This window comes from Solanum pennellii, chromosome 12, assembly GCF_001406875.1.
Source record: "Solanum pennellii chromosome 12, SPENNV200".
In the NCBI taxonomy this organism is placed as follows: Eukaryota; Viridiplantae; Streptophyta; class Magnoliopsida; order Solanales; family Solanaceae; genus Solanum; species Solanum pennellii.
In genome coordinates this window covers 81,977,778-81,998,457 of record NC_028648.1, presented here as the reverse complement: position 1 = coordinate 81,998,457, position 20,680 = coordinate 81,977,778, and the positions used below count along the sequence as shown (strand labels likewise).

Genomic DNA, 20,680 nt, shown 5'->3' with positions numbered 1-20,680 from the left:
GACACACCCACGCGCCCAAATTTCAAGATTAAAGGACCCTCACCTCCTAGTCCTAGTTAAAAACTCGTTACGTAATAACGAAAAGTCTTATCTTTACGTAGTATTTTTCTTCTCATTTTTATCTTTATTTATTCTTTAGTTAATAATCTTGATTTAACCTTCGCTGCTAATGGTATAAACGAACATTGATACGATGTGTTAGGAAAGTAACGTTAATAATATTGGATCTATTCTCTATTATAACGTAACTTCTTATCTTATCTCATTTTGTCTTTGTTTATTTCTTAATTAATATTTTAGTTTATCATTCGCTAATATGCTATAAACGAACATCGATACAATGAAAGGAGCCCAAAAAAAATAACATTAATAATATTGAACTTTTTTCTATTACAATATTATATTTATTTACTACTCGATGGTATTTTTATACACGTTGTCCAACAATTTCTAATGCTTCACAAATATGGAAAAATCTTGATAATCTCTTTAATATTATTTAAAGTTACACGTAAAGAGTCCTACACGAACATGGGCAAAACTACTTTGGTGGAACAATTAAATCAATTTAATATGTACATAATTAGAATAAAGAATTGCTTATACAACTTGAACTCATATATAAAATATTAAATCATTTGTCATGAGAGAAGCAACAAAAGGGATTCGAAGAATGTTTAATTTTTTAATCATATATTTTCCCCTTAAATTTTTGACAGAAAGTTATCTCTATACCTTCACGAGATAGGATATATCATATACCCCACCCTCTTCAAACGCCATTTATGAAATGATACGAAATATTTTGTTAACGAGAAAGCATAAATTTTCCGCAAAATTTAGGTGTGTAGTTGAAACTTCGAAAACAGAGTTGAGGACATTTATGTATCATCTGGAATCATTTGCATACACAGAGGAATTCATTCTTTTCATATATCAACTCAAAAGTGTGTAAAAACTGACACAAAATGGAAAAGTACAAAATTGGTCTATTACTCCATAGATTTCTTCAGTTCTCTTGAAGAGCCTTCATCAGATAGAGTCTACTGAAGCTCTGTCCAGCAACACTGCAAGCAATACACAAACAGTTTAGCTCGAAAACAACGCGATTAGGTCCTACTCATGCATACGGAATACTTTCTAATAAACACGAGGAGAATGACAACCAAGTGACATTTGCCTAGGCACGTTGAACAAACGAAAATGACATAAACCTAAACAAACCAACACAAGGAAAGTACTTGTGTGCACCTCGACTATCTCACGAGATACTGGATACTTCCCGCTAGCACAAGTACAGGGTTAACTTAATCACCTAATTTTTTGGTTCCCTCTACACCTACTTCATTGACTGCTTGAACACACCCTTGAGTGCGCATTACCAATTTATCGTGATTTTTTCTCAGCTACTAGCAAAACACCAAATAGATAGCATACCTAGTAAGTCCAGATCCTTATGAGGCCATCACATAGTACTGAGGTTAGAGTTATGTCTCAAGGAAATGCTAAAACAAATGAAATCATATAGAAACGAAAAAGGGCTCAATCTTTCTTCTTCTTCTCCTTGCTTTTGATTTTCTTTTTTTGATTTGGCATAGGGTAATTCCTCAATATTTTACTCTTAGTAGAAGCAGTTCAAATCTTTTTTGTACTTTAGAATGTTAGGACCACTTCAAAAGACTGGGCATGTTGAAAATTTGACTATGTTCAGGAGTGGCTGTGTTTCCCTCAGTTGAACAATATCTATCTGCAATGCTTGCAAACATGCATGTGAACAATGGACATCACTTTTAGACTGTAACTCACCCGTTAATCTGGTTGCAGTAGTTTGCTATTTGATTAGTTATGAGAAAGCTGTCCAATCGTGAGGGTTCTGGGATTGGCTTAAAGGCAGGATTAGAAGGATCCTCCTCCGGCAGTGGCTCTTCTCCAGCAGCTTTACGTGCCATGTTGTCAGCCCTACAGAGAAAAATCCGGAACAAATATCAATGAGAAAGGACCTCTAGAAAATAAACATTTGATGCAGATTTCACCAGGTATGCATCATTCACACCACAGCCAAGACATTCGAAATCTGAAACTTCTAATTAGCATACTCAACTATCAAGCTGACACAACTCGTAATGGATTCCTCCTCCCCACCACCAAATAAATAAATAAATCATGTAAGCTTATCATATAGACTATTATGTCTAGGTGATCAAGCACTTGAAAATATCTCCAAAGAAAGAAGAAGAATACCTCCTCTTTTGAAGCCAAGCTTGCTGCTGAGCTTGTTGACGGGAAAGGTTCCGATAGTAAAATTGGAACTGCAAACAGGTGGTAATGTTAGCAACTGAACATCCAAGCATATAACACACTCCCCAGAAAGGGAAAGATTGACCCACAAAGAGAAGGACTAACCTTTTGCTGCTCCATTGACAAGTCATCCATACACTCAATCAAAAATTCAACATTCCTTTCCAAGTATGGATTGGTTGACAATTGTAGGCGCTCATAATCACACTGACACATAGGGGAAAAGAAAACCACTCAATTAGTTTGTCCGGCTATATCTGATCATTCGAGAATTCTCCCCCAAAAGAAAAAATAGTAAGATACCTGAGTTACAGGTGTATCAGGTTCAAGTTCAGTCATAAAGGCACTTATGAGAGCCGAGTTTGAAACTTTAATCTGTACAAAAGAATGGCAAAATTAAAATGTGAGAAAATGAAGCGAACTTTCTTTGTACAACTTTTCTCTCTCTAGAAACTATGAACATAACTTATCTGAAGTTACCATGTTGACTGACTAAAACCAAGATAGTAATACCCCTTAATGGTATTAATCAAAGAATCTTAAACATAAGGGTATTAATCAAAGAATCTTAAACTTATCTTATCAATGAGTGTGAAGAAAAAATATACATCAGATATTGAGTTTACATTAAAACAGTACTCCAACAAAAGAAGTCAAGAATGCCTTCGCTGGGCAAAAGGGGGAAATAATAAGAAACACATCTCAAGCAGCTGATTTTCGAACTAATACAAACGCAGAATGGCAATCAATAAATTGCATTGCTGAAAAAATTTACTCATTCAAAGACAACAGCTGCACATGATAATGAAAGTGAGAGAAAAGTGATGTGGATAAGAAAGCATACTGGTATCTCTTCGAAGATGTCGACCCATGAAAGATTCTTTTCCCTCAACCTAGAAATAAACCAACATCAGCAATAGAATAAGTTTGTTATGCCCAAAAGAATTATCCTTGGGGAAAGGAGAATGCAAGAATGCACATACTTCTCTCCAGTAAAGTTATTACTCCTATAGAGTTCCATGAAAGAATCAGAAAGCTTTAAGGCCTTCAATGCTAAGACACCTTGGTTGGATCTTGAAGGATCATAGATGATGCAAACACAACGTTTAATATTCTCCTGCAGTCACAAGAAGCCATCGGGTTAAAGTAAAAGAGATTATCCACATAAACAACTGAGTCTGAGACAATCAAATAGCAACTTATCAAGCAAGAACATAAGAAAATTCTAGAAGAGAAGTAACTTTTTACAGAATTGAGTTGTTCCGTTCATGAAATCATCAATGATAATAAAATTTATCTTGTTGGACAGAGCAAATACAAGACAAACAAGCCAGAAGAAATTAAAACACAAATGTCATTCAGTTTGAAAACATCCATTGATGTTCTGGTCAAGCTGCTGGTAGGAGTTGATTTTGACAGTGACTAATTTAGCTCAAGCTCAAGAGATAAAATACTCTGTGTTGCACTTCTCGGGTGCAGGTTATTACCACGTGAACCAAAACAAGTGTAACTCTATTACCAATACAAGCGATTTCAATCCAAAGATGAGAGATGGAGATGGACAGAATCATAAATGAAGAGTATACCTGGTAATTCATGAAGGTCTCTATCAATTCAACAGTTTGAAACGAACCAAATAAAGTCGATTGATACCTGTAATACAATACCAACCAAAAGTTCATAGTTCAGCTCATTACCAATACCCATATTACAATTTACAAGGACAGAAGTGGCAATATGATTCCGAGTTTAACAAAACCACAAAAAGAAATGTCAAAATGTCTAACACGAATCAGTCATCAGTTAGTCAACATAATCCAGAAAAAGAAAGGAAGAACTGCTCACTTAACTCAAAAAACTAACTGCAATCAGTCATCACAGTCCAAAAAAATAATCAATCCAGCAACATTCTTTTATCAACACAGTACACATAGACCACAAAATCCCCAACACATAGAAACTGATCAACACAAACAAAATGCCAAACACAAATCAAAAAACCAATGTTCAAGTCCACACGGACCTCAGGTTCAACACTTCTTATGTACAGCAAATACATAATTGTCTCTGATGTAGTCAAACAGGAAAGTATGCGTACCAACCAACGGTGTTGTTGTCAACGTTAACCTCCCTTAGGCATCTCATCATTTCAAGCTGATAATTAGCGCCCTCAGCCTCGATCTCCTCATCCTCTTCACGAACCTGAAAAAAAATATTTTAAGAAGACGTCTACTCATTTATGAATCTGAAACAACAAGTTTTGGATAAATAATAAGCAAGAAATGCTAGAAGTCAACATACCGGAAATGGAAAACAGTTTGTGACTTCAAGAACACTTCCGACATCCAACCCAAGAAGTTGCCCAGTGACCAAAGCTGGGGAAAACTCCTTACAATGCTTTATTATTTTCAGAATGACCTGTTGCACAAAAGTTACCTCAAGAAATTATGCATGTACGTCTATACACATACTTATACACCATTAAAATACAATAGTTTTTTTTCCACGTCTATCTTCCTAGGACCATCTGCTATCTTTTAAAATTGTTGATACAACACATCATAGGCAATCATTTAGGATGAGGATGTACATTAATGATAAAAAAAATATATTCCAATACATCGTGGGAAATCATTTACTTCAAAGCTGACAATCATTTAGGATAAGGGAGTATATTAAAGATTAAATATACATTCCTCTTAACTCATATAAGTCGCCATCTATATAAGAGACCTAATAGAATATATTAGCTAATATGTTTCTTACAGAGTTTTCTTAACAAAAAGGTTGGGTTTCCTACAAGAAGAGCCTAACCAGGCCCAAGCCCATACCATAGGGTAGCCCTACAGAGCCAAAATGAAAGGTCTTCATCCATCATAGGCTAGGGTCATCTCATAGCCATAATTTCTTTGAATTGCTTCAATCACACAATTAATTACTTTGTACCAACATAATAAATTAATTGAGTTCAATTCAGTTAAGTCAAAAACCACATTGCAATCCTAGATTAAAGGGATTGACTAATATTAACTTTTCGTTTATGAAAGAACTAATTAATATTAGATTTAGATCAAAGAGATAGATGGCAATGTCCCCATCCAAAATGAGAAGATGGGAAGTTGGTCCAAATCAGAAAATTACAGTGTTACAACAATCGTTGTGTGAAATAAGCAACAACAATAAAAAGTATGCCTCAATCCAAAACCAGTTCAGGTCCACTATATGATGAATACTCCAACTCCACCAGCTCCATTTGGACTTGTTTCATTCCAATACTTGACAATTTGAATTTTAAGCTGAATCAATCCCAACTAGTGTAAAAGTGAACAAACACTAGTAGGTAATATAATCTTAACAACAAGAACTAACCCTTATCCCAACTAGTTGGTATCGACTATATGAATTATACACTTCCAACGTATTTTCTTCTTTGCAAAATCCGCAAGTAGTGTTTTTTGCAATAAAAAACTTAAATAAAAAGCTAATAGTAACTTGTGAGATAAGTTCCTATACTCCGTTTACTCGGCCAAATCAGAGAAGGTGAAGAACAAACCAAATTACAATCATAAAGTCTCACAAGTCTATCATTACATAACTGTACACATGCATGACTTTATCCAATACCAACTCAACTCACTCAGCTCAATTAAACATTCTACTTTTAGCTTATACAAACAATTAAAAAGGCCTATATTTTTTATATGTAGCTAAACTGTTTTCCTCATGCACAATGTCCTCCTCCTAACAAGTGCAATCAAGGAGAGAAAAGGCATATACTATATCATCGTAATTCGATAATAAACTAAATAATTTAGCTGTAGAGAGAAAGTATACCAGTCCTTCAATCTGAACGAGTCGCAACGGCGGTGCAGCTTCTTCTTCTTTAGCTGCAACTTGCAAAAATGATCTCGGTACTGCTGCAACAAGCATTGGAAGATCAATTACCGATAATGATTATGTACAAATACTCAAAAGTAAAGAGAATTTACATACCGTTCGCCATGATTGAATCGGAAAGTTCTCTCTGCAGGCAGAGAAATCACTGTGCTGAAACGCTGAAGAGGGTGAAGAAGAGAGGAGAGAGGGATTTTTATATATGGGCCAAACCATTGGGAGTCACATATATTGGGCCTAATAGTAAGAATTACCGGTTTCAAAATCGAACCGAAATCGATAACGTTTTTATTTTTTTAACTGGTTAACTGATAATTTGATAATAAATTACAATTATATCCTTCGCTATAAAATTTTTCACGGTGTTGGTGTTTGCTATTAAGCAAAAATATAATCTACTAACTCACGAGTTCGATTTATCAACAGGTGTTTGCTTTTAAGCAAAAATACAATCTACTAACTCATGAGTTCGGTTCATTTCATAATTCACATTATTTCTAAGTTTTCATTGAAGAAAATTTTTCATGTGAAATCTTAATGATAAAATCGATGACCAGACCGACAAAAAATCAATATCAATAACTAATAAATTGATATTTTAATGGTTCTTATGGTTTAACATGTCTTCAAACTGATAACTAATAACTTTGCTTGCCATCGCATTGTTTTGAAGTTAGGTTCTAACAAGTCAAATTTTAGATGTATTTGTCTGAAGTACTCCTTCATCTTTAACAAGAGGTCTCGAGTTTGAGCCCCTTGAGTACGGAGTCGCCTTTGCTAGGGAGAGTTTTCCCCCGATGTGGGACTTTCCAGCGCCAATCGTGATTTAGTCGGGCACCAATGTGGGAGTCGGAGACCGGTGGGAATCAGAGAAAAAAAAACCCAGCTAAACTTGCAACAACAAAAGAATTAGAAACAGATCACCATCTTAAGCCAAATGCCTTCAAGACTCAAAAGGTACAAACAAATGATATGCAGAACAATAGGGGGAAATGTGATTACTAAAACTGATTCATTAGAACTCCTTTTTGTATGATTACTGTAATGTTTACATACTGATCAAGAATAGCTGCAGTGGAAATTGAAGGTGAAAGACAAATCACTGTCGCGAACGGAAAATATACATATGCAACACAGCCATGAACTTCCTGGAACTTAAATTCTATGAACAGTTTATACACCAATAGCTTGTGTTTGTAGATTTAATATTTCTCCCATCTATCAGGCATCTTCCAATAGTGAGTCTGCAACTCTTGTTGATTCGCTATCATAGTACCATAGGTCTTTAAGTTCGCCTCTCAGCAATCCCAGCAACACATAAACTCCTAAAGATTAAAACGTCAATGAATGATATACGAATACCAGTCAGAAACTTTGGTTTAAGAGGTTTTCAAACTGTCATACCTAGCGTGCAGGGCACAAGATATAGAAGAGCAGGTTGACCATGACCGTTCATTAGGTACATCCCCAAGTATGTGAATAAAAGACCTGCAAAAATTTTAAGTTGATTTGGAAGAGGAGATTGAAGTGAGAACTTGGGGGAGGAACGGAAAGCAGGAAAAAAAGAAAAAAGTACGACAGATTTCATTATTTCTGCTCATGAACAACGATTTTGATTTTGATTTTGATTTTGTTATTGTTGTTTACAATGTGCTTTAAGACAGCAGTTTATGCTTCATGAACGTTTTTTAGGCATTTCTGAGTATCTTTACCTGTTATTGTTCTCAAACAAGTAACATCATTTACTCAAAGGCACCGGTGCTGGAAAAAACAAGTAGCTAAAAGAAGATGACAACTAATAATTTCGCAAAGTACTGACCAATTCCATAACCAACTACCATCCAGATGTAGTATCCATTTAGTACATTCTTCTTTCTAGCTTTGTCAAATCTGCAAAAAAAAAGGATTGAGAAGAGGATCAACCGGAGCTTCCCATTCCACTTGCTTTTCTAGAAAGGAAGTGAATCCATCAAATGAGAAACGGGATGAAAAGGAAACTACAAATGATCTGCATTCCGTAAAAAAAAAGGGGGAAAAGGTAGTCAACTCATTGATAGAGCAACCATAGAGTTGAAAACATCCTCCGCTCTATATACAATAATTTCCCCAACATTGATTTCTGAATTTTTATCAGTCATAGGAACCATTTTCTGCTAAAGTAACCAAGATACTTGAAGATATTTGGCAACTAAAAGAAACTGTATGGTAACATAGATGGGCAAATACAAAGACTCTGACTACAATTCAATTTTTGTTCTCTCTATCTATAGACATGTAGAATCTGAATGCCCTCGAAGGGATAAGGTTGAGAACAACCGCACATTGAAGAATCTTCTTGTTTCACCTTAGACAATGTGCTTAGTTCTTTTTTACTTTTTGGGGAAGGCTAACATTTTTTTGCTTGCAAGATGGCTGAAGAACAAAGGGATACCTGAAAGCAAAACAAACCAGCAAACCAGGAAACAGAATATCCCCAAAACCAATCATATCATAGCCACCGTAAGGATCTGATACTCGAGGAATTCTCAGAAGCATTGGAATGGATTCTCCGCCAGCTTTGTCACCGCGGGCAACCTATTAAAGGAACGAACTCAAGAAGATATCAGTGAAATATTTAATGTTGGTTAGAAGAGCTAAATCAACTTATCGTGATAATGATGGACAAGAATCATGTATTACTCCAGCTTATTCAAGAAACCATTAAACAATTAAACCAAACTGCTACTGCCATACAGCCAAAAGACGCAAAGTAACTTTTGAACCATCAGATGTAAATATCATAGGCGCACCATCTAAGCTCCCCAAGATACATCTATATGATCTAAACTATTCTGCAGAAGCTTCACAAATATCATCAGTTCATCCATGTGCAAAACCATCAAATGTTTTAGTTTCATTTCAGTGAAATGTCTACAGTTCACATCGACTAAAGAGAATTTTCAATGAGTCTTCAGTTTAATTCTCGATTACTGTGTTCTTGAGACCCTCCAGTGTCAGACTAAGAAGTTTGATGTATCTTCTGTTCAAGTTTATCCCTAGCATGTTTTCATGCTACCCTCAGTACTCCTCAAATCTTTTGAATCATATTATTTTCCTCATTCAATTAAATTTATTTCAACAGAACTATAGTAGATTTTTTGCTCCTCGCCAGCCCTAGCAAGTGTATTGTTCTTTAGAGTAAAATACCTTATAAAAAAATCATTGTTACATATGAGCATGCTCATGTTCTACAATCTAAAGGCGAAGCTTATGTTATCATATTAGAAAATCCTTATATAGCCTAAGAGATAGAACGGTTATACCCTTCATAAATTCTAAAACAATTTAATAGTTACTGCACAATTGAACATTTCAACATAAAGCGAATTTTTTTGCTAAATAGGCACTGAAAGATTAATATTGGCAGCTCATACAATACAAGAAGTCTGCATGAACAGTACAGAGAGATAGATGTAGCTAAACAGAGAACTTACTGCAATCATTACACTGTCATGGAATATAGCAGGCGAAAGGAAAACCCAAAAGATGTCGTATAGAAATGCACAACACAGAAGCACCGTAGCAACCTAAAGTAAAATAGTGATCATCAAATAAAATTTGAACGGTAACCATGACGAAGCAAATAAAGCTATCAACTCCTCTCACGGGAGAATCCACAGAAGTATCTACAGACCTTTATATTAGGCAACTGAGCCAACTGCAGAACAGTTATCATCAAACAGATTCCCTGAAACAAGAAAGTTCTTTAATTCTAACCATGTTGAAAGTGAAAACATTGAAGAAGAAAAAGTCCAAGCGAATATGATGCATATTCATCAGAGAATAACAAACTGGCTCGAGGAGATTATTACCCAGTTCATTTTAGAACATACATGTCAAAGTATAAAAAAGTTTTTCGATTCCATTATGCAAACAAGTGCAATTTTTGAGGACGAATATTACTAATAAGCTTACCAGAATATCTTGGCCGATCCAAGAGTATGATGCTTTCCTAGTTGCAACCCAGGATATTGCAAATGCCACACATAATATCAATACCACAAGAGAAAGAATAGAAATCTCCCCAAGAAGCGGCAAATTCAACTTCTTCCTTCCACAACCTTTACATTTGCTACTCGCAGTTTTGTTTGAAACAAAGTAGAAAGGTAATTAGAAATCTAAACCACATTAATCTGACAGGCAGACAATTGCTCTTGGAAATATTATACCTCGATACCAGGGATATTATACAGCTATGCATTCCCTGAGAAGGAAACAATTAAACACCAAGTCAATAAGTAGAGACAATGTCAATCAAACAGAAAAAGAAACCTAAGTCCAGCTCAAACAAGATGCATAAATGCTCAATACGTGCCCATAAACTTCAATATTTCTAGAACTGGGAAGGGTAACACTTCTAAAGAACAAAGCAGGTAGAACCACCAAGAAAATGCATTAAGCACAAAATTTCATTAAAATCTTTTTATGAGCTCATGTAGAAAATAGATCATTTTGTCTTACCAAGCAAAATGAATATTCTAACAGTTGATACATTCAGTTGATTACAATATAAATGGTAATGGCACAGCCTACTAATAAGGCAATGAGCTGAAAGGTATAATTAGTGGGTCATTTGGGGAACACAGATTGAGATTGAAGGTTTAGTATGGGGTCCCATTTGTGGGTTATTAATAAGTTTCTGTTTGATTTGACAGTTTGAGACAATTTGTGAACAATTTTTGGTTTCAAGTTGTTTTGAAAGGCTTGTTTGGTTGTGATTAATTCGTGGATGGATCATCTTTGCTTATCATCATGCTTCCTTTTTGTACAAAGTAGATGGCTAATAATCTGTCAACGAGTAGCACCGTGAACAGAGAGTAATGCAGTGTATGAAATGAGAAGGTTTTGTCTGACAAGTTCGAAACAAGTTATCTTGGCTTAGTGATTAAGTCAAAAGTAGAGAATTATTTGAATACCTCAACTCCACCAATAGAGAAAAGTATTATCAGCAGCCAGACAAACCAAGAAGACATGAAAAAGTAAAGTAGCAACAGAAACGTAGACGCTGTGATGACAAATACAAAAGCACTCTTTGTAGTGATATTTAGAATTTCCTTGTCATCTTCTTCCCTGGAACCTCCAGCAATCACCTAAAAATGAGAACATTAGAACACATAAACTCGATATGACGGCCATTAATCATTTAAACTAAATGTGATTTATCCGAATCTTTTGACTCCAAGCAAAAAAGAATAAGGGAAACAAAAAGAGGAACAAAATAAGAAATATAAATCAGGATGAGTTGGCATTAACATTCTATGATAAAAATCAACTCTAAACTGAAAATAAAAAATGAAGCACCTGCTCCACAGCTATGTTACAAGGTAGATGCACTAAATTAAGAAAAGTGACCAAGAAGTCTGTATCATTGCCGTACTGTGAAGTTACCATCTACATTATTACCTTTTCCTTCAACAGAAAAGAACTTTTAGCTTTCAAAATCATGTCAAAGAAGCATAGCTAATCTACCTTAAGCAGCACTCTGCTCCTGATACCTCTCCCTTAACGGACCATACCCATAATGCAAAATATTCATTCATCCTCTAGCTTAGATGACATATAAAATCCTAGAACTTTCTCTTCCTAAAAGGATTGTTTAATATCTTTTCCTCCTCATCTATTCATGCCCTAACAATTCTCCGTGGTTCAGCTAAGTTGCAATCTAAATTCCCTACCAGCGGAATCCATATCCGAATCTATATGTTACAGAACCAGATAGATGAACTTTTGAAGGACTACATCTATTCTCAAGTGTACTACTCCAAAATCTAACATAGTGCAGCAACGTAAAACTAAGATATCAACTTCAGGATACAGTACAAAAAGTTGATCAAAACAAGCAGAACATCGCTAATTAATTCTATAAGAACATAAGAGGCTATATATATTAAACGCCAAGATATATCAGGATGCTATTTTTGGAACCTCTGGTGACTGTTCATTGATATTGTTTTCCTTAGATGTAGTGAACTCCGACCAAAAGGATGCACAAAATATTGTGCCAACAGCCATCATCCATATGAACATTGCTGAGTAGTCCACAATGGGCCGATCTGGCGAATAAAACATAATCTCCACTGCATTAAGAGTAAATGTGCTCATCATGTTAATTCTTCCACAATACAAGCAGGAACAGCAAGAGATAAGAATATCAAAACAAGGATGACAAGAAATGCACAATGGACAGATTATCTAGAGAACCACTGCAATGTTTTAAATGGACATTGTCATCAGTGAGCAATGATATTTGAAGATTAAATTATATACCATGCCGTGGAACTACATCTCACAATTTACAAGAGCTTCATAGCTCAAACTTAACGGGAGTTTAACATGCCTTAGATTTGAGATATGGAGCTCTAATGAAGTGCACCATACTTACTTGCATTTCATCAATGTCGAAGGCGCACATGTAAACAGTAAAAAGACCTTATCATATCTTTCCTGCAAAGCTATGCATGTATCATACAAAATATGAATCATATCAAATCCTGAGGAAAGGACATGAGTTGAACACCTTTTTTAAAAACATTACATTATCCAGAAACACAAGAACATACAGCAGATTACATAGAAAATTGAAAGCATAAATTGAAAGCATGGAAACGATGCATGTACTATAAGAAAGTATTAGTGATATCCTAAGATACTAGATACCTTGGAAACCAGAACTAGAATTAACAGAAAGTTAACCTTGACAGAAACTGGAGGTTACATAAATGAGGCCAAGACTTTACCTTTCTTTCCAGCAGAGATATACTTGTCTATGACATCTCCTCCGGCTTTTGAAATGGTTACAACAGGAATTGTTACGTTTGATACTGTAGAATCGTTAGGACAAGCCATCTCCACAAGATCTAAAGAATAGCAGGAAAAAGTGTCATTTCCGGAAGAGAACGGGTAGACATAATCACCAAAAAGTAACAAGTAAAAAACTAAGAGAGAATAAAAAGTGATATGATAATGAATTATGGATGAACCTTCTTGATCATTTATCAGCACAATCCCTGCAGCACCTCCTGCTTGTGCAACCATAGCCTTCGTTAGAAAATCACATTGACCGCGAAGAGCTAGTGCAATGGAGCCTGATAACTAGATCAAAGAAAAACAAGATCTGTGCATTAAGCAATGTATAACAAAACGATAAAGAAAGGTTAACCTTCTGCATATGTCAAAATAAAAATTGCAACCAAAAGACAGATGACGAATTGAAAATCCCCTTAAATGGGGGATAATTACCTAAGCATAAAGGCATTGTCACGAATCTCGAATAAATACCTTAAAAGAGGAGCTGGAACAGCCATTCAAGGGTTTTGTATAAGTAGCAGGCAATCTAGGGGCGTTTTTAGTATCAGTGGATAAAAGAGATCCAAATGCCGCAGTTAAGCCACCTATTGATTCTTGCTCAGCACCATCAATCCATAACTTCACCAGAACCTGTACAAAAGGATAGAAGCAACTTGGTATGAAACAAGTAACTCAGTACGTCTCCACAGGTCCAAAACAGATTTAAAACAAAGAATACTTTGTCCCAACAAGAAAATAGACAGGACCCAATCTTCTCTTGATCATTAACTTATAACTTGTGAAAGATGACATGACATCAACTGGTTAGAACTCAAATTTCCTCACACTCCCAAATCACCAAGAAGCAATTACAGAAATACAATCAAATAACTGATCAACTGCATCTCAATCCATTCTCGCTCGAAGGATCTATGAAAAGAACGTCATGTAACAAAAGACAAATGATGACTCCCTTTTTCACATGCATACAACTCATGTTACTAATCTCCCTATCATAGATCTTTACTTTTCCCATTGAATGCACACTAGAACTTCCATGTACTGCTCTTCTATTTTTTCTTGGATTAAGTAAGATCCTTCTACTTTTTTACTAGGATGAAGTAAAGATAGTTTTGTTAATACTGGCTCCAGTAGATGCACACTTTTACTATTATAAAAGAGTGAGTATAAATTGTGTGTTCATCACATGTACTTAAGGTCATTTAAATTATGTTTGAGGGCATTTTAGTAATGTCATATACGAGCTGTAAAATGTTATAATATGTGGGTTTTCTATCTACTATGGCCAGGTCATCTTTTTACTCCTTAATTCAGTCTATATGTGTTCTTGCCGCTTAGCATATACAGATTTTCTTTCTGTTAACTTCACGGCAAGCCTAATTCTACTTTCTTCTATTAGACATTTACAAGTTCTGATAGTGTGGTTCCAATTTGTTCTTTTTCTCTGATTAGATTTGTCAAAAATCAAGGTTTTTTATTTGGGTCGAGTCAATAATAAAAATAGATTATAATCAAAAGCATCTATTGTGCAAAGGATAAATCCTCAAGCTTCAAACATCACTTCCAGGTCTTACTCCACTAGGGAAGAAAGTAGTCTTCTTCTCAAATTAATGATCTTTTCCCCAAGCTAGTCGGAGAGTGCTACATGAATACTCTACATCCATTCCATTCTATTTGGATTTTGGACCCATTTCACTCCAATACACAGTAATTGGTTTCGGCAAAACTAAACATTCTAAAACTAGACTAGAGAAAAAAGATTCAATCTTTCACATACCTATCAGCTCTATCTCTAAGTTTCAAGAAGAACTTCTCATTACTGATCTTTTCCCCAAATTATTGATCTTTTTTCCCAACTTAGTCAGTGCCCCTACATGAGCACTCTACATCCATTCAATTCAATTTCAACCCAATTCACTCCAACATTCAACAATTTCGTTTTAGCGAAACTAGAGATTACAGAAATGCTGTAACTAGCTAAAAATTAACAGCAGAAGGATTCTGAATACATGAATTGCATTAAACTTACCATTCGATAAGGATTGTTACAGGAGCTCGATGCATTAGCAGGGGCGGCGCGTGAGATATCATCATCGCCGGTAGCGGTTGATGATAACAGAAGAAGACAACTGATAATGCTTACTCCGATTAATCGGAATGAAAATGCCATGATTTATCTACTGATCTCCGATTATCTCCGCACAGGGTTTTGGAGATTCAAAAGTAAATCTTTCTGTTTTTGATTTTTGCTAAGAAATTTTGAGGGAGTGGGGGGTAGGGGTAGGATTGGAAACGTTGAAAATACGTTAAATTTGACGTAAATTATTAGTTTCAACTCCGAATTATTGATAACTTTAAAAACGTCTCTCTACTTAACTAACTATACTTAGATACAACCCTGATCACCCCCGCTTTACCGCAAGACACAACAAGTGGTCTCAAACTCTTGTATGTCACGTAATTCTTAATAAATAATCGAGAGAGGTGTCGAAAACACCCTAAACTTGGCGAAAATCTAGAGGTGTATTTCACTTATATTATAAGATCGAGACATATTTAAGTTCAGTTAGTCAAATAAAGTTGTGTTTTTAAAACTGTCAAATAATTGAAGGACAATTATTATTCACGCAAAATTTATTGGTGTTTTCAATATTTCTCTCTCAATTAAATAGTTTGGCTCAAAAATTCAATATCTTAACATATATCACTATCACTTTTTTATTTCATTAATTATGATGACAATATGAGATGAGCTTAAATGACGAATTTCGTATAGTGAATTCTAACTTGTTTGAGACGAAAGCATAAGCATAGTACAATATTTTTTTTGGCTAAAGAAAAGAGAAGTTTGTCCGACTTCACCAAATTATATTCACTAATACGAAATGATATTATTTTCTATATATACACTTAATAATTTTTCAACAACGCATGTTCAAACTGACCACCCTTCCGTCTATGTAGCTAAAATACTGCAAAGAAGGGGTGGTATAAAGAATTGTCCCTTCACATGAATTAGAGTAAACTGTTTCACTTTTTTTCCTTTCTTTCTTGTTCTCCCATGTACATTCTTCTGTCTTTTTCGACTAGCAACGCGAAACCATACGTGTATTCTGATGTAAACAATAAGACTACACGCTCACCGCGACTCAGCTCTCATACGTTGGCATGCCGGGCAACAAATGATTCCACCAGTGGGTTCACAAGATGAGGTGCNGGGGGGGGGTTAGGGGGCAGGGGTAGGATTGGAAACGTTGAAAATATGTTAAATTTGACGTAAATTATTAGTTTCAACTCGAATTATTGATAACTTTAAAAAGGCCTCTCTACTTAACTAACTATACTTAGATACAACCCTGATCACCCCCGATTTACCGCAAGACACAACAAGTGGTCTCAAACTCTTGTATGTTACGTAATTCTTAATAAATAATCGAGAGAGGTGTCGAAAACACCCTAAACTTGGTGAAAATCTAGAGGTGTATTTCACTTATATTATAAGATCGAGACATATTTAAGTTCAGTTAGTCAAGTAAAGTTGTGTTTTTAAAACTGTGAAATAATTAAAGGACAAAATTATTATTCACGCAAAATTTAGTGGTGTTTTGAATATTTCTCTCTCAATTAAATAGTTTGGCTCAAAAATTTAATATTTTAACATATATCACTATCACTTTTATTTCATTAATTATGATGACAATATGAGATGAGCTTAAATGATGAATTTCGTATAATGGATTCCAACTTGTTTGAGACGAAAGCATAAGCATAGTACAATATTTTTTTTGGCTAAAGAAAAGAGAAGTTTGTCCGACTTCACCAAATTATATTCACTAATACGAAATGATATTATTTTCTATATATACACTTAATAATTTTTCAACGACGCATGTTCAAACTGACCACCCTTCCGTCTATGTAGCTAAAATACTGCAAAGAAGGGGTGGTATAAAGAATTGTCCCTTCACATGAATTAGAGTAAACTGTTTCACTTTTTTTCCTTTCTTTCTTGTTCTCCCATGTACATTCTTCTGTCTTTTTCGACTAGCGACGCGAAACCATACGTGTATTCTGATGTAAACAATAAGACTACACGCTCACCGCGACTCAGCTCTCATACGTTGGCATGCCGGGCAACAAATGATTCCACCAGTGGGTTCACAAGATGAGGTGCCTCGTCCTACAAAATGTCACAACGATGAGACGAACAACCTCACCAAGATGAAATGCAAACTCTGAAGAAACGTCTTTTCTTAACGTTATTGTTTTGTATGTTAAACTACTTTGAGTATGCAGAGGCGATGGAGCCATTATCTAATAGGTTCAACTGAACTCAATATTTTTTACGTGAAGTATAGATAAGATATGTAACAAACCACTGAAGTTTCAATGCATAGTACTAAAAATCTTATTGGTTGAACTTGTCAAATTTAAATTTTGAATCTACCTTCGAATACGAAAGCAATGATAATGAACAAAAAGAGGGAGGAAATACCTGAGGACAATGGCCAACATTAGGGAGAACGACAAAATCTTCGACTGTATCAAAGTTGCCATAGGCTTTACCAAGTTCGATTGGCTCCCAAGGATCCTTGTCACCCCATGCCACCAGAACAGGACACTGCAAAATGCACATTTTGTGGAAGAACATTGATTTTGGCCGCGGAATTCCAAAATAAAAAGATTTTGTTTCATAAATGAGAAAATATAAGACAGTGTTGTATGGGAAGTAAAGGCAATAATTCGAGAATCACCTTCACTTGAGGTAGTAGTTCTTCGGGTAGAGGCCCCGCTGAATAGCAAATGAACTCGAGAAACACATCGACAGCACCAGGTTCAAGCCCTGGAAGAAGGATTGCCTGTACTAACTCATCCGTCACCTGGGATGTGTCGTAGTAGCACTGCAGAGAGATTTATCAGATGTCGCTATGGAGTCGATCATCATACAGCATACTAGATGAACTAAATATGAGATAAGCCATCAAAATCCTATAAAATCCTTATGATTTACTAGATGTCTTTCCCTCAAAATGTCTACCAAATCATTGTCTTTTTACTGGTATTTTCTCCATGCCGAAATTAAAGTTATAAGCAGTAGGAAGTCACTTAATTTTGGATGTCAGATCCAGGGGCGGAGCTATGTAGAGCCCAAGGGGCTCATCCATAGCCCCTTGGACGAAAAATTACACAATTTATACATGGTTAAAATTATTTTTTATGTATATATAGTAGATGTTGAACCTCATTTGGCTTCTTGGTGTGTTTACTTCTTCATGATTTGAACCTCGTGAAAATCCTAGCTCCGCCACAGGTCAGATTCTGTGAACTTTTCAATAGCTTATGCATAATCATGTGCAATCCACAATTATATGTCCAGAATAACAATTGGGGCACAACATTTTTTACAGTTGAGCATTGAATTTCTTCAGCAAAAATAAGTTTACAGACACGGGGTCCTACGTGTTGTTTACCTGACACAGAATGTTTTTCACTGCTTTAGGAGTAGCAACACTTTTGAAAAAGAATTTCCCGAGTTCAGTATTTCTGAGGCAAAAACACCTAATATGAGTCCATTGCAGATAGCAGAAGGTTCGAGTCTTCTAGATATAATAAAATAAAGAAGTTCACCTCAATAAATTCTGAAATGCTTTAATCAGCGGTCTACCAAACCAAGGCTGTTTCGTTATATGCAGCATTCGGAGAGATATATTTAAAAGAAGAATGCCTCTACAGAGTTGTGGTTCCAAAATGGCAGCCTGAAGACCAACAAGCCCTGCAGAGGAAGCCAGAAAGTTCTTTTACGGGTTATAAACATAACATAACATAAATAAAAAGAACATGAAATAAGCACATAGGCCTAAAAAAACTATTGGAAATGATGCCCTCGTGAAATCGCTTTGCCACTGTGACCCAGAGAAAAAATTCCAAGAGATGAAGGCACCAAAGCAAGAAAAAGGGCAGCCCGGTGCACTAAGCTCCCGCTATGTGTGGGGTCCAGGGAAAGGCCGGACCACAAGGGTCTATTGTAGGCAAACTTATCTTGCATTTCTGCAAGAGGTTGTTTCCATTTTCCATAGCGCAAACTCTTTTGTCAAAAAAAAAGAAAAAACAAATCTTTTGTTTTCACTCCGAGTGCCGAAAATATGATTTTTTATTTTTGAGAATCAATTGGAATATTTCATGAGTATGTGAAATGAATCTATTGCCAAAATATAAGTACATAAACTTTAAGCTCATAACACGAAACAGAAGGAGAAGAGGTCACCTCCAATGGAATTACAAATGAAGAAGGCTTTATCTCCGATAACATCCTTACAAAAATCGTTTAGTTGGCTGCCCCATGTTTCAAATGAATAAAAGTTCTCTACACCAAGCTCACGAGGATTTGGTTTGTCTGAATAGCCATAACCAATAAGGTCGATAGAGAACACCCGATGTGACTGTGCAAGTACAGGTATATTTTTTCTCCAGTGATCACTGTGGGAAAAGGATCATTCCAAATGTGGGTTCAAAGACAATCGAATAGTGACAAAGTGACAAAGATAATCTATGTGCGCGGTACCAATAAGTTGAAACTTGCATTCAAATGAAGAAACCAAAACAATCAACAGCCAGCAATATAAGCTACACGTGAATGTTTTCTTGTTTGCAACTATAAAGAAATTCTTACTCCCTCTTTCCTTTTATGACAACTTGTTAATTCTAACTTTCCACACCGCATGTTTAAGACCACAAGATTCAAAAATTCTTCTTTACTTTTTTAAACTCCGTGTCAAGTCAAAACCACACAAACAAATTGAAACGGAGGGATTACCATTTATGCCAGTTTCGCTGTTAGCCTGTGGCAGCAAGATGTAAGTTTTACAAGCACAAATTGGGTCAAGTGATGAAAGATCTTCTATACTGAATAAAGAAAACAAGATTGATCGTGAAGTTCTCCATATTATTCTATAGTTTCCATTCAAGTATGTTCGAACAAAATAGCATAACAGACTCTTGGTATTGGTATATAGACGGACAAAACGTGTCAAAGATAAACTACATGTTAAAATTCAAATTCTATGATCTACTATGTGATTAAAACTTCAAGAACCAAAAGAGGAAGGGACATTCTATTTGTGGTGTAGTTTTGCAAATTAATACCTATAAGCAAAATGTGATTGATGTTGACCTGTTTGCTCCAAAACCATGGACTAAAACGAGCGCAGGGCCACTGTTGCCACAATACTGGTATCGGATGGAATAGCCCTTCCAGTTCCACGTACTGCAGGACCAAAAACAAATATATAAACAGTTGAAGATGGAAAGTGCAAAATCAGGCAATACACCAAATGATATCATTAAGAAATCTTAACTAACAAAATAGTCATAGTCTTGATAACATTCACAATCTTCCCAAATATTGATTATTTCGAAACATTCAATTGATTAGCCACAGCTTGATCTGCAAGTACTTTCCAAGCATAGTGGGAATGTAAATTTTTTAACAGAAACGTATGTGCTCGAGTTATAGAAAGGTAATAGCTTTATGATGAATCATAAAGTTTTTTTCATCTACTACACCATCTAGCATTACTATATGTTCAATCTGTCACTAGTCCCACTCCACTCTTTTAGTAAGAAAGAAGTACATTGATCGATC

General features: G+C 35.5%; 3 protein-coding genes across 5 annotated transcripts; all 3 read right to left on the bottom strand.

Moving 5' to 3' along the window:
• Positions 1–826: 826 nt before the first annotated feature.
• LOC107005216 (eukaryotic translation initiation factor 3 subunit H) lies at positions 827–6,416 on the bottom strand. Of its 2 annotated transcripts, none has more exons than XM_015203746.2 (12): positions 6,292–6,361; positions 6,133–6,215; positions 4,600–4,716; positions 4,397–4,500; positions 3,885–3,951; positions 3,282–3,415; positions 3,143–3,191; positions 2,602–2,673; positions 2,404–2,505; positions 2,242–2,309; positions 1,807–1,959; positions 827–1,067 (listed from the first exon to the last, which is right to left on the bottom strand). In XM_015203746.2, the coding sequence occupies exons 1-12, from the start codon at positions 6,299–6,301 to the stop codon at positions 1,010–1,012; spliced, it is 1,017 nt and encodes a 338-aa protein (XP_015059232.1). In that variant the 5' UTR covers positions 6,302–6,361; the 3' UTR covers positions 827–1,009. The 2 variants fall into 2 exon arrangements, with proteins under 2 accessions (XP_015059232.1, XP_015059234.1); XM_015203748.2 differs by having other exon boundaries at positions 889–1,067; positions 6,133–6,212; positions 6,292–6,416.
• A 749-nt stretch (positions 6,417–7,165) lies between these two features.
• LOC107007369 (signal peptide peptidase-like 5) lies at positions 7,166–15,279 on the bottom strand. The gene is made up of 14 exons (XM_015205964.2): positions 15,068–15,279; positions 13,510–13,668; positions 13,212–13,323; positions 12,969–13,088; positions 12,157–12,308; positions 11,148–11,321; positions 10,401–10,435; positions 10,147–10,303; positions 9,866–9,919; positions 9,666–9,758; positions 8,624–8,766; positions 8,012–8,082; positions 7,597–7,680; positions 7,166–7,517 (listed from the first exon to the last, which is right to left on the bottom strand). Exons 1-14 carry the CDS (start codon positions 15,206–15,208, stop codon positions 7,414–7,416), a joined length of 1,599 nt encoding a protein of 532 aa, XP_015061450.1. The 5' UTR covers positions 15,209–15,279; the 3' UTR covers positions 7,166–7,413.
• A 1,564-nt stretch (positions 15,280–16,843) lies between these two features.
• Positions 16,844–20,394, bottom strand: LOC107007164 (pheophytinase, chloroplastic). 2 transcript variants are annotated; one of them, XM_015205656.2, is made up of 7 exons: positions 20,210–20,394; positions 19,304–19,515; positions 18,667–18,811; positions 18,510–18,582; positions 17,793–17,939; positions 17,534–17,659; positions 16,844–17,218 (listed from the first exon to the last, which is right to left on the bottom strand). In XM_015205656.2, the coding sequence occupies exons 1-7, from the start codon at positions 20,377–20,379 to the stop codon at positions 17,153–17,155; spliced, it is 939 nt and encodes a 312-aa protein (XP_015061142.1). In that variant the 5' UTR covers positions 20,380–20,394; the 3' UTR covers positions 16,844–17,152. The 2 variants fall into 2 exon arrangements, with proteins under 2 accessions (XP_015061142.1, XP_015061143.1); XM_015205657.2 differs by having other exon boundaries at positions 20,182–20,323.
• Positions 20,395–20,680: the final 286 nt, after the last annotated feature.

What these genes read in the sequence shown, in the direction of transcription:
- LOC107007369 (XM_015205964.2), bottom strand. Translation starts at nt 15,208, where the DNA reads ATGGCATTTTCATTCCGATTAATCGGAGTAAGCATTATCAGTTGTCTT. An exon ending in ATGACAGTGTAATGATTGCA is followed by an intron (nt 8,767 to 9,665) that starts GTAAGTTCTCTG and finishes TTCCTTTAATAG; the next exon opens with GTTGCCCGCGGTGACAAAGC. An exon ending in GGTAGTTGGTTATGGAATTG is followed by an intron (nt 7,681 to 8,011) that starts GTCAGTACTTTG and finishes AAATTTTTGCAG; the next exon opens with GTCTTTTATTCACATACTTG.
- LOC107007164 (XM_015205656.2), bottom strand. Translation starts at nt 20,379, where the DNA reads ATGATATCATTTGGTGTATTGCCTGATTTTGCACTTTCCATCTTCAAC. An exon ending in CATTTGTAATTCCATTGGAG is followed by an intron (nt 18,812 to 19,303) that starts GTGACCTCTTCT and finishes CTTCCTCTGCAG; the next exon opens with GGCTTGTTGGTCTTCAGGCT. An exon ending in TGAAAAACATTCTGTGTCAG is followed by an intron (nt 17,940 to 18,509) that starts GTAAACAACACG and finishes ATCTCTCTGCAG; the next exon opens with TGCTACTACGACACATCCCA.
- LOC107005216 (XM_015203746.2), bottom strand. An exon ending in ACATCTTCGAAGAGATACCA is followed by an intron (nt 2,674 to 3,142) that starts GTATGCTTTCTT and finishes TCTTTTGTACAG; the next exon opens with ATTAAAGTTTCAAACTCGGC. An exon ending in TGTCAATGGAGCAGCAAAAG is followed by an intron (nt 2,310 to 2,403) that starts GTTAGTCCTTCT and finishes ACCTGTTTGCAG; the next exon opens with TTCCAATTTTACTATCGGAA.